The sequence below is a fragment of the Lactuca sativa genome, chromosome 2 (assembly GCF_002870075.4).
Source record: "Lactuca sativa cultivar Salinas chromosome 2, Lsat_Salinas_v11, whole genome shotgun sequence".
NCBI lineage: Eukaryota > Viridiplantae > Streptophyta > Magnoliopsida > Asterales > Asteraceae > Lactuca > Lactuca sativa.
Window position 1 is genome coordinate 103,501,110 of NC_056624.2, and position 13,744 is coordinate 103,514,853.

Consider the following 13,744-nt stretch of genomic DNA (forward strand, 5'->3'; position numbering starts at 1 on the left):
AGAATAGCCCAACCCAAGGCCCAAACACAAAAAGCCCAAAACCAGTGAGTACGCGGGGCGTACTCCTCTGTACGCTAAGTGTACAGGTTGGATGGCTTGTACGTTGTGCGTACTATCTTGTACGCCCAACGTAATACCCTGTTAAGCCATATTCTTCAAAAGTGCTTAATCCCTTAAGAACTTAAGCTTATAACCAGATCTAAGTCCATTAATATGTCTTAACCCATAAAGTCGACTACTTGGTGGCTTGCAACCCACGAAATGGAACCAAGCTTAAATTATAACAATTATTCTCCATGGAAATAACTAGAACTCATGCATGATCACAAAAGGACCTTCAAGATTGAAACTTTTCTGCTCTTGGGACTCATATGGCACTATGGGTGGGAACCCTAAGCCTAAAAACGAATTGGAACCATAAAAATCCGTTCTTGGGACCTAAAAGGTCCAAAACACCATTAACATATATCTAAGCATTCATGAGGCAAGTTGAGAGCTTTTTACCACAAATGAATGCCAAATATTGATGTTATCTTAGATCCTTGAGCTCAAGCTACTCAAGTTCTTCTTCTTCAACTTCTTCCTTCTTCTTCCAAGCTTCGAATCACCAAGATAAGCTTCACAAGGCCAAAAACACACAAGGATGATGAATGAAAGGTTTCTAGGGTTTTTGAATCGAGGTGGCTGGTAAAGAGGCTAGGGTTTGGGACATAATGTTGTATTTATATGGCTTGAACCCTAAAAATTAGGGTTTTGAGTCTGCTCGCGTACGCTGTGCGTACTCCTTGGTACGTTGCGCGTACGCTCATGAACTCCCCGCATCCAATGTTGCACTACGCCTCGCGTATGCCAAGCTTAAGCCCAACGTACATCTTCACGTAGCCCAATCTTGTCGGACCACTTGCTAAGGCCCAACTCAATTAGTCCATCATTGCTCTCATAATCCAACAATTAAATACAAAATAAATAATTATCATTACCTCGAATCACGGATGTTACACTTAAAGCCAATAACAAATATAATAAGATGTCCGTTGATGAGATAGGATCGAAAGCACGTGCAAAGGTTATTAATATCGAATGCAAATTTGACAAGTTTTTCAAGACATACTTGGAAAGACCAAACATGACCTCGTCGTCTCAACAAGAAGCTCCCGAAGAAGTTGTTAAATTTGATGACGAAAACAAATTCTTTGGAAAGTATATGACCTCGGGAAGTGTCCCCTCGACTTCGTCGGAAAGTAAATTGCAATGATACTTAAACGAGGACCCAATTGGATTTGACAAATGATATGATATCCTCACATGGTGGAAAAAATAACGCGGTGCGGTTCCCGATCGTTTGCTCGAATGACAAGAGGTATCGACATTATTTTACTTCAATATTTCATATTTATTTTATAAATTTATGTCGTGTATTATACACTAATTTGTTTCTTAATAGCTATTTCAGGGACGCAAATTTCCATTGTAGCATCCGAATCCACATTCAGTAACAGTCGTCGAGAAATTATCGACTACCGTACTAATTTGTCCGTTGTGATTGTGGAGGCATTGATATGCACTCAAATTTGGCTAAGAAAGAGTAGCTTGCTTATATATGACTATGAAGAAGTTCACGATGTGTTAGCTGACGATGACCTCGCTATTGGTAATACACTAATACTTGTTACATTTTATTTTTAACGTCTTATTAGTAATTGTTACATTTTATTAAGTAATAACGTTTTTCTTTTGTATTATATATAAACGTTGTGGATGCATTACACAACTTGAAACTAACGGGGAAAAGATTGGGGAATTAGTTAAGATGTCAAATAGATGTTGGAATTCACATATTATACTTTTTTTTGTTGGGGAAACTTGAAAATTATTTTGAATGTTGAAAGTATATTTTGAATGTTGGATAATTAATGATGGTGTAATGATTGCTTGAAAGATAGAAATTTACTTATTTTTGATAATATCAATCTTGTAGTTTTTCATATATTGTCTAACAATCGCTTGTTTATATAGATTACATTAATAAATTCGTGCATGTCCCAAAAATAATAATAAATCCAACACTTGGCAAGGTTTCAAGACCCGACAAAAACCTGCAAAAACCAAAACCGTAACCGAAATATTTCTCAAAAACTATTTCTCGAGGACCGGTTCCGACATCGAAGACCCGACAAAAACCGGAACCGGAACCAGAACCAGAACTGGCGGTTCGGTTCGGTTCTTAAATTCGGCCAACTTTGATTCTCGGGTCGGGTCCGGTTCGGGCCGGTTCCTTTGCTCATCCTTAAAATTGATGGTTTTAGACTACTTTTTCCACCTTTTGACATTGCTTATTGATGGTTGAGATTGGAGAAGATGATTAATGATGGTAGATTGGTGATGATCAATGTCGACTTGAGAATGGAAGCAAAATATGAAGATGTCGACTTAAGAATTGAGACGATGATGATCGATGGAACCGGTGGTCGAACAATCTAATTGAAGATCGAATAATCAAGGATTCGATAGGCAATTAACGAGATATGGAGATGTCGATCAATTACTTGAGATGATGACTGGTAGGGTTCCATTAACGAGACATGCCACATTTTTTTTGAGGTCCAATTAGGAAGTCCAAAAGACGTGGGTTTTTTTTAAAAGCTTGTCTAGTTCGGTTCCCGATTTTGGGCCGGTTCCAATGTTCAGTTCCAAAAATCAAAAATATTATAGTATCCATCCCGGTCCGACCGGTTCCATCGGGTTCCGGTCCGGCCGGTTCCCCGGTCCATATGCTCATCCCTAATTATGTAATTGTGAACCGAATTTTTATTAGGTTATCTTTTACCCTCTCAGGCCAGAATAAGTAAGATAATATTTTTAGTGGACTTGTAGCCATTAGTCATAGTTCATGTTCATGTAGTGTCTTTTTGGCCCTATTATTTTTAATCCAATAGTTCATGTTCATGTAGGCTTCCTTTTATTCTTTTGGGTGCGACTCTTGTGTGTTGTCAGCGGTCTAACAATGTTATGAAGCGGATCTATTGTAGAAAGAAGATTAACTTGGGTATTTGAAATGTGGATGTAAGAAAGAAGAATCATGCAACACGTTTTTTTTTTTTTTTTTTTTTTCTTTTAAACACCATTATATATCTCAAATTTCTAAAAAAAAAGACCGATTTCAGCTTGACTTGAAACATAAATAAAACCAAAATCTGTAATGAATAAATGAAACAATGTAAAAAATTGAAACACAACTTTGCTTTTGAAACACCATTAAACTACATCATTAAACACTTGCTCATCCATTGGTTTGGGAAATCGAATCCTATAGCGGTTTTGAGATATCAGAAACTTGTCTTTGTTCCAGAATCTTGAAAAGCAGTGGTGTGAGGTTCGTTGTGATGCAGAGATGGAGACAGAAGTAGGGGTGCAAACGAGCCAAGTTACTAGTGAGCTACTCGAGATCGAATCGTTAAAAGCTCGACTCAAGATCGATTTTAAATGAGCCCGAGCCGAGGTCGAGCTTAATATCAGGCTTGATTATTAAACGAGCTCAAGCTCGAGCCTCTGTTACTTGGCTCGATTAGGCTCGCGAGCTTAAATGAGCCTACATATGTATAATAAAAAAATTATTTTTATATATTAAAATAAATAATAATTTAATAAATACCATTTTAGGAAATTAGAGTATACCGTATACGAGCCGAGCCCAAACCGAGCCCGAGCCCATATAATTCTTAACGAGCCGATCTCGAGCTTTGTACCATAAGGCTCGAACGAGCCGAGCTCGAGCCTATAAATAGTTAAACAAGCCGAGCCCGAGCCTGGTCAGGCTTGAGCTCGGCTCGGCTCGTTTGCAGCCCTAGACAGAAGAGTCCGTGGATGAACCGACCATTGGTAGAAGAGAATAAGGGAAAACAACAATGAGGTTAAAGAGAATAAGGGAAAACAACAATGAGGTTAAAGAGAATAAGGGAAAACAACAATGAGGTTACTAGAGATGAAGGACATAGAAACATCACTGTCATCCATTTATGTAGCATATCAGACTTCCAACTTAGGGTCATGGATTACAACTTCATGAAGGTTGGATTCCGGGACCTTCTTTGAGACCAAAGAGTTAAAACTAAAACCCAGGAAACAGCAAGGGCCATTTTATAAAGATTTGTCTAAAATAAATAAGTAGTTAAAGAACCAAACAAACATTAACAAGAGAAAATTAAGCAATCCCAAACATAGCTTTCTTGCAAATCAACAAATTGCATTCTCATTTAGCAATTGAATGTCATTTACATGATTAATTTCCAAGAAACTGTAATTACATTTGTTTCTCAGCATCCATGCGCTCAATAATGCGACGCGCCTCCTCCTCTGTAGCTGGAACAACACTACGAATCCTACCATTTCTCATGGCATCTGAAGAAGTTGTAAATGTGAAGTAGAACTTGTTGGATACCTTTGCCAAATTCAAATAATCATCCATCATTTACAATTTCACAAAAGTTTTGGAAACTTGCAAGCATTCAATCAATATAATAATGTGCATATTTAGACATTTGGACCTTACCTCAGCAGATCTAAACTCGGGCCTTGTCACATGAGCAACCACTTCCACATTGATCAACGGTTTGTCCGGATTCTCAAGTTCTGTGAACAAAACACATGACTTCAATCGCAAAAAATTTCCAACGTCCACCTGGCATCAACAAATCACATATTACATAAGTTGATTTTATAATCCGAAAATAGTTTTTTAATACCGAAAATTTAATAATATATGACATTACGGCAAAAATTTATGATATTTCAGCAAAAAATAATGACATTTTAACAAAAAATAAAGATATTTTAGCATAAAAAAATGATATTTCATCAACAAATTATTATTCAATATATAATCAATATTTTATCAAGAAAAAAAGAAGAGGTTGAAAGAGGTAGGAAGAGGCAAAACAAGTGCTGCGCCAAAAAGAAGAGGTTTTTTAATCTGAAAACTTCTGAAAAACAAACAGCGGCGAGATAAAAAGTGATGCGCGTGTGTGCGCGCGCGCTGCGCAGTAATAAGAGGTCTGAAGAGGTTTTTTTCAAAAAACAAACAGCACCTAAATCATTGATAAAGTACAAAAGAAATAACCATGTATAGCTGTTTCTCTTCTCTTCTTGACTAAAGTCTAAATGAGCTATATGAATGTGAGTAAATGACCATTTTACCCTTATATAACACTTACAGGTTTCAAGAAATCAACATGATCAACCTCAAGAAAGAGTGGTGCACTTCCAGCAAAAGTATAAGCGGTTGCAAAAGCAAGCTCAAAAGCTCTACGCATCAAAAACCCTCCAAAAATTCTTCCATGGGTGTTCCTTTGTTGTGGCTGACATACCAATGAGTTTTGTAGACACGTGTCCTTTATAAGAATACTATCTCTATCAGCCAAAGCTGGCATGTCAATGAACACACGTCCTTCAGCCAACAATGCATTCAGCCTCTCTGCTTCCTTTTCGTTTTCAATCTCCTTCTTCTTTTCTTGTCTTCTCTTTTTCCTTAATTTGTTCCTCTCTTCTGCTTCTTTCCATAGGGATTTCTCCCTTTCAGTCTCGGGTGTGATTTGATTGATTATTGCTGATTTTCCAGTTTTGGAATCACGCGCCACAAAAGTGAAGTTGGCGACTAAAGCTTGCGAGTCTAGAGGATCGGATGTTTCTTCAGTGGGTTGAAGGACTTCTAACTGAATCTCCATGGAAGAACGACCAACCCAAGTAACAGCTCCAACTATTTTCAAATCAATGTCAACAAGAATCGGCTTTTTGATAACCATTTTGTCCACAGAAGCAGTCACTAGCAACAAGGAATCCGCCATGCCTGCATTATTGAAGCAGTGCTGTTTGTTTCACAGATCCAACAGAAACCACAACTGTTATAATCACGATGTTCTCTCATGAATGCATATAATCTGACAAAAGAGAAGGTAAAGGGGCGTACTTTGAAGGAGATGGTACCCGCGAGAGCATCAAGGTCTTCAAGCAATTTCCCCGCACGAATTCCGTTCCATGGATTCCTGTACTGTTCTCTGAGAATGTAATCGGAAGAAAAAGGGTAAAGAATGGTAGTCCGGCTGTGCGATGGAGTTTTTTCAGTAATGGAGTCGACATCCGAAGAAGGGGTGTCGAAAATGGATCTCGCTTGCCAAAGAGCATTTGTGGCCGGTGAATGATACATACCAGGCCACATACAGACAGGCTTGCGCAAGGAAGAACCGGCGTCAATGGCGGACACATCGTCATCTTGAAGACGTTGAGAATTAGGGCAAGATACAGTGGAGGCAACAGAATTGGGATCGATTCCGCTGATCGAAGGTGGGTCTGGTGGCCCCGAAGAGGAATATGACCTGAAACTACAAAACAAACGATTGAATATTTGGGGATTTTTCGAGGAAAGATTCAAGCTTTTGTGTGGGTTACGACATCGATAATCGTAATTGTGATTCAAAAGGAGAAAACGAGTGGTGTACAGTGATGGGTATCTGAGTTTTTTCGTTAATGTTGTAACAGCAACACCATAACCGAATCTTAGTGCTCTCATTTCGTTTGATTTTCTTATTGAAAGAGGAATTATACCTACAGAAACAAAGATAACGTTATACATAATAAACATCAAATAGGCAACCACAATGGATTTTAACCGATCCCCCTACTTACTAGGTCAGGTCTGCTACACTTTTTTCTTTCTTTCATGGGAGGCCCCGGAAGTGATGGTGAATGTTCCATGTGTTTGAAATTGAAATCAATTTGTCAAGAAACTTTCTGCTAATATAATGGTAGTCATAAAGTATGAGACAGACATAGATGATCGATCCATCAAATGAAACCTTCCTTACCCCCTTGCCAAAAATAGGTAAAAGCAAGAAATTATGTTTCACATTTTGATGAAGATAAATTGATCGAGTTCTTTATGAAATGATCGAAAATCACCCTTTTCAGTTTTCAAGTTTCGTAACGGATGAGAATGTTAGATGAAGGAAGAGACTGTGGGAGTGGTGGCAACCAAGCCGCCGTAAACTCACCACCAACCAAATAAATTGAAAATGTTTTATATAAATGGAAAATGTGAACCACTCCATGATATATATTTTTTTATTTTTATTTTTTTATGATTAAATTAAATAAAAAACATAATTTAAAATATAATAAATTATTTTATATTAATTACAACCACAATACATTAAATTACAAAACATAGAAAGTTAAAGCTAAATTACTGAAAAAAAACATAAAAAACTAAACCTAAATTACTAAAAAAACATAAAAACATAGAAAATTAAACCTAAATTATTAAAAAAAATATAGAAGTTAGTTGCGATAGTTCTTGAGAATTTCTTGTTGAATTTTTAAAAACACGCTTAAATTTTCCGGGTTGAGATTCAGTTGCATACCGTATTTAAAATTTGAAGGTCGATGATTGCTGTTTTTTGCCGACGAGCTTCCTCCGTTAATTCATTTTTTTTCTAAAAAACTTAGAGTTTTGTCTATTTTGTGGTGTAAAATGTTAGTAAAATAATGGGTATTTATAGTGGTAGTTGATAAGTTTCAAATTGATTTTTTTAATTTGCTAATGGTAGGATTTTTGTGGGTTAAATGGACCGTTGCCAAACTCATCTCCGATTGGTCGTCTCACCCTATCTTCAGACTCACGACACAGCCAGAGCACCGGCCCTGGGCGGTGTTCACGCGTCTTTTGCTATGCCAGGTAGGATTTTCACGCGTGGAAAACCTTCAACTCCGATTAGCCTAATAGTGACCGACCTATGGAGACATATCGGTAATGTTCTAAATAACGTGAGACGTGACTTGATTACAATGTCAAAGTTAAGTTATGATGAGATTTGGCAAGTTATGTTGTTTTTCAAAGTGTGACTAATTTATGTGCATTAAAATAGATAAATCATATAATTATTGAATTTTATCAAATATATCAAGTTTATAGAAGTGATATATTAATATCTAATATAAAAAAGTTAATAAAAACTTCATTATTTTATGCCCTATCAAGTAAAAAAATAAAATCAAAAACAAAAAAACCCGAATTTGAAAAAAACTTGCGCCATAGCACGATAATGCATGCCTTGATACGTTATTTCACGTTAACAAACCCGTTTTAAACGTTTTCATAACGACTATACCACACATCTATCCATGTCATACCTTGAGGCACACTTTTTAGAACCATGCATATAGGGATGCACAAAGACCGCACGTTTAAAGTGGTCTAATCTTTTGAATACAAAAAGAAACCAAGGGGGTGTTTGCGAGTGTTTTTTAAAATGATTTATTAGTTTAAAAAAAATCAATAAGTTAGAAAGATGTTTGGTAAACATTAATTTTTCAGTGAAAAAAATGACTTTTTCAGAAAGTTAGAAATTCTTACATTTTCCAAAAAGTCAATAATGAGTTTGAGAAGCAATCCCAAACACGCCTAAATTTCAATTTGCTCTATTTGGTTTACAAAAAGTCTAACTTTGAGAATAACTAATGGACAAATCATGCCGAAACATTTGGTTTTAATTCATTGCGCGTCTAGTTGTTAAGCATATAAAATCATCTAATTTTGGTCGTTAGACACAAACATATGCACTTGAGGCGTCTTGTTGTCATCAGTCTCTATTATACATGGTTTAAAATGTCAATCTCATACCTACTATTGACCTTTTCAATATAAATATTTTTCACCTCCTTACCCATTTTTGTAACACCTGGAATTTGAGGAGCAACTTTGGGTATAAATCACCTTTTGGGACTGAACACGACGTGTTGGAGGCACCAATACGGGGTGTCGAGATAAGAAAAGGCGCGGGTCTCATTAAGAGTAACACAACATTTTGCCTCCTAACACACGGTGTGTTGGTCATTTGGATGGATATGTATTGGTTGGAGCTGAGATTCGAAGTCGGGACCTCATCAACTATGGATCAGATCGAGAGTTGAGTGTTCCTTACTATACTTGTTGGTTCGAAGGCACCAAGGTTGGCCCTTTTGGATTGTTATCCTAATTATTGCAAGATTGAGTATCGTAGTGATCTGTTAGATCTGTATCCTGGTAGATAGGATAATGATATGCTTAGTGATCTGCAAGATCTGTCTGTTTGTTATTGGCTGGTTAATTGTATAGTTATCTATTATATATATATATATATATATATATATATGTGTGTGTGTGTGTGTGTGTATGTGTGTGTGAGAGTGGTTGGGTTGAGGCGGATTTGCTTTGTGCTGAAGGCCAACATACCCATGGCGTCCCGGATAGACTTGTGACAACTGTCAAAGTCAAGTCAAGTCAACAAGTCAACAAGTCAAACCGATAAACTTATTTAGTGCTTGTATGATAGGATATACTCTATGTCTTATTACGTACAACCCTCTATCATAATACAAAGTATCACTCATAAGTTTTAAATGTTTAGAAATTCTAAACCCTAACCAGGGTGAGTGAGGTAATACGGGTGGTCTAAAACACTCATTTCAAGGCATAATGGGGTTTACAAACCTTGCATTACTAGGCTAAACCCTAACAAAGGTCACAAACAAAGTGTCTCTTAATCTCTCTCACTATATCTCTCTCTATCCCAAATCTCTCACAAAATCCCTCTTAACTTTTGATAATCATTCGGGGTATCCTGACCCTTAACTTAGTCAAAAACCACTCGAAACGTGAAGATTAATTGAAAAACAACAATATAGGACCGAAGCCCCACCATAGAACCGAACCCTCCTTAAGACCGAAACCTACATTCGGTTCGGATCAACATTCGGTTCGAGAATCAACATTCGGTCTCGAATCAACCTTCGGTCCGAGACACACTTTCGGTTCAGACCACCTTCGGTCCTCGGTTCATCTCACTCTTGGTTTCCACTCGACAAGCTTTGCCTATGAGCCTTCTCGGACCGAACCTGTCTTCGGGTCTCAGTCTCATGGACCGAACCTTCACTCTGACCCTCGGAACTTCGCAACTTCGCCTCTTAGTCCCAGTTTTCGACCACTTTCGCTTATTAAGCTCGTTCTTGATGATTTTGACGAGGGATTTTCACCCAAACTCATATTTTAACATATTATACCCTATAAATTCATATTTTAATCACATTTTGGGGAAATCTTTACTATATATAATATCTTTTGTACAAGACATTATCTAAGGGTTGGTTGACTTTTCCAAGAAGTTATGACACCATACCCACTTTATGCCGCTATTCACACTTTACCATATCAAATCGCTGTCCTTTTGATGCATTTTTCAACACTCCATCAGATTTACTCCCACAAAATTCACATAAGACTTTATATTCTTCTCCTTTTCCCAAAAGTTTCATTCATCACAATGAAAGATCAAATATACTCTCTCTCTTTCTTTCTCAATTATTCCTCCCCGGAACCAAGAACTTCAGGAGGTCACGAGTTCTTCCCCCGAATTTGGTAAGCTCTTCATTTCCACTCTTGAATATTCTACACACATTCACTCAAATCATGGATTTCTTATGCAAATATCGTCATATTTGTTCTTAGGATCTTCAAATCCTCAAGCATTCTCCAAGTGTTCTTGACTTGGAAACCCCTCTTATTCAACCATCCATCTCAGGAAATCACTCAAGGCGAGTTCATACCCCTATCTTTTCACATTTTCTTCTAGTTTTATTGGGGGGGGGGGGATAAAATACAAGTTACAACACCAAAACATGCTTAAATTCAAATGACAGCTTTCAACAGAAAAGTTATGACTTAATCACGAACTGTTTTGACCATCTTAAACTCCATAACTTTCAAAACTGTTCAATATGCAAATAGTTCAGGTTTGTACCTTTAAAATGACTACTTGCACATGTTCATACGATTTTTCTACAGTTGATGGTGGTTTTTACAAACCTGTCTATCATTGTAGCAAAGATTTCGGACCAGTCGGTGAAAATGGTCATTTTGACACTAGTTAGAAATCATTAAAAATCATAATAAAAATTGTGAGTATACTAGACACATTTTCTGAACTTCCAGAGTGGACGGATTTAGATTTCGACTCATGATGATTTTTCTTTGATTTTACAAAAACAAGAACAAAAAAGTAAAATTAGTAACAAACAGTTTACAAGTTATTCACACTTTGTAATGTGTTGAGCAAAGTGTTTATCTATGAGGACTACATATTTTACATGTGTTTTCTGTTAAGTTACATTTAAATAACAGAAAATACTCATTTATTGTAAGGGTTCTTAGTCATTACAAACATACAAGATGAACTATAATAAGTATAGTTTTATGATTTGCTATATTACTAATCATTATGAAAAGGTTCAGTTCTCACTACAAATGGGTTTATCATTACTACGTACATTCATGATAAGCTATAATAGGTATAGTTTATGTTACAACAACTCTATGAACTTACTAAGGAAGTTTATATGCCTGCTACTAACAAAGATTTTCAATTATACTATACGTAAACTTGTTAAATCCGGTTGTGAGACACCACTTCATTGTACTCTTAGAGTACTGGTTAAAATCCTGTAGTTATAATCAGAGTCTCTTGTAGGGAGAGCGTGACACTTGTATATAGATCTATATTGGGATTGACAACCCACACCTTAGCTGCATGCAATAGCTAGATCGGCAGGTTTGGGTGACAAATGTCATAACATTCCGACGCCTGAAGAACGTCGTCACAGGCTACTATGTCAATAAGTATGGTTATAATAACTCACATAGGGAAATAACATTACACATAGTTTACGGGGATCTCTATTTTCAAAGGGGTTTTATTTTTATAAAACTGCATACATTATTATAAGTATGGTAAAATACTTGTACATTTTGGGTATTTGGGTCTTAAGATTGCAACTCATTTTATGAGGAAAGTATTGGATTTTTCTTGTGCATACCTTACATTTACAAAGAAAGGATTTCTACTCTATATACAAAATCTTATGAACTCATCAACGTAATTGTTGACCTTCTTTCAAAATTTACTTGTATTCTCAGGTAATCAATAAAAATAGGTGACTACCAGCTTTTGAGGTTGGAACGCTTCGACGTTAGTCAAAACATTTTGTCATTATATTGTAATCAATTTTGAAATATGTAGTCTTATAAAACCATATAACTTTTTTGATTATATTTCTATTGGTTGTATTTACTTTGAGCAATATTATACTCGTTGTTGTGATACTATACATGAAGTCGTCCACCCCGGACGTTTCTGCCATCCTTGGTTTGGGGGTGTGACAAGACTGAAGGCCAGTGGGGGTACCAGTCAGGCCTAAGGCCTAGAAAATGTTCCAGATAGGCTGAAGGCCTGAGGTGGTGTACCAGTCATGCTAAAGGTTTTGTGAGCGTACTAGATAGATTGTAGGTTGGTGGGGCGTTCCAGTCAAGCTGAAGGCTCTGCATGCATTCTAGGTTATTATTGTTGGGTTTTGAGCATACTAACACTCCTATGGTGTACATGCAACCGTAGAAACCTTGGATCTATGTTTTCTCTAAAATACATGCAAATTTGATTTCCAAGGTTTACAACCTAACTAGCATGTTATTTGGTACTTGTAATACAAAACTTTAAGTAGAATAACATACCTTTCTTTTGTGGTTGATTGCTTGGAGTTTATGAGCCTAGCACCAATAGTGTGGATGCCTCAAGTGGTGTCACAAATCACCAAAACTAGTTGGAAGCTCTTGAGAGAATAAGAACACTATAGAAATCAGCTCACCCTTATGCTCACACACACTTAGTGCCAATTCTTGAACCAAAGACTCCTTTATATAATATGGAGGATTAGGGTTAAACCCTAATACCCATGAATCTTCATTTACCTAGGATCCATGGGTTAAAAGGTCCATGGACTATCCATGGACCTCATATACTCTTAGCCCATCCTAAATAAATCTTAGCCCAATCCATATATATATATATATATATATATATATATATATATATATAAGAGTCCATATTTAATTAGCTCCATATTGATCACTAAATTAATTCTAAATTAATTCTTGATCAATACTAATTAAATAATATTATAACTAATAATATATTAATATATTATAAATATCTTATTCTCAAAAGTTTATCCATACAAGTTGTTAGGTGAAGTGCAACCCAAATGGACCATGTCGGGTCGGGTCAAGTTGATACCAAATATAGTTACGGACTTAGACACCTTATCCAACAGTCTCCCACTTGGATAAGTCTGATAACTATAGTTGCAAGTATAACTTTAGGAACCAACCAGCAATCATAGCTCTTTAAAACTCTGTTGAACTACAAAGCGCCATTTTAGATAAGTGATCACATACTCCTCTGTTCTCAAGATATCAGCCGGACAAACACATGGAACATGGTCTATCTTATTGTCCAACATTTGTTTCTCGTTCTCTGATTTGTTTGACATAGAAGTAAATTGAACACATCAATTAGGTTTTGACCGGGCCCGACACATAAGTCAAAACCAAATCATCGAGGGGCCCAAATATCACTTTTATTGCTAGAAGGAACAAATAAACTTCGACTCATATGCTTGTACCAACTACTTGTTGAATTATGCACAAAAGCATGTTTTATGACATCAAGTTACTGATGCGTTTGCCTACAATCAATGGATAACCAACTCATAGTCAACAACTCATATCTCTAGGTTTGAAGATATATATGATATTACCATCTCGCGACCACTCGAGATAAATTCCATGAAGTGATACAAGCGAGCATGGGTTTAATCTAATACTCAG

At 36.5% G+C, this 13,744-nt stretch overlaps 1 protein-coding gene across 3 annotated transcripts; it reads right to left on the minus strand.

Moving 5' to 3' along the window:
- Positions 1 to 4,222: 4,222 nt before the first annotated feature.
- Positions 4,223 to 7,051, minus strand: LOC111886329 (acyl-coenzyme A thioesterase 2, chloroplastic). 3 transcript variants are annotated; one of them, XM_023882565.3, is made up of 6 exons: positions 6,679 to 7,050; positions 6,492 to 6,597; positions 5,963 to 6,368; positions 5,211 to 5,861; positions 4,550 to 4,678; positions 4,223 to 4,438 (listed from the first exon to the last, which is right to left on the minus strand). In XM_023882565.3, exons 2-6 carry the CDS (start codon positions 6,560 to 6,562, stop codon positions 4,301 to 4,303), a joined length of 1,395 nt encoding a protein of 464 aa, XP_023738333.1. In that variant the 5' UTR covers positions 6,563 to 6,597; positions 6,679 to 7,050; the 3' UTR covers positions 4,223 to 4,300. The 3 variants fall into 3 exon arrangements, with proteins under 3 accessions (XP_023738333.1, XP_023738332.1, XP_042755073.1); XM_023882564.3 differs by having other exon boundaries at positions 5,963 to 6,374; XM_042899139.2 differs by having other exon boundaries at positions 5,963 to 6,597; positions 6,679 to 7,051.
- Positions 7,052 to 13,744: the final 6,693 nt, after the last annotated feature.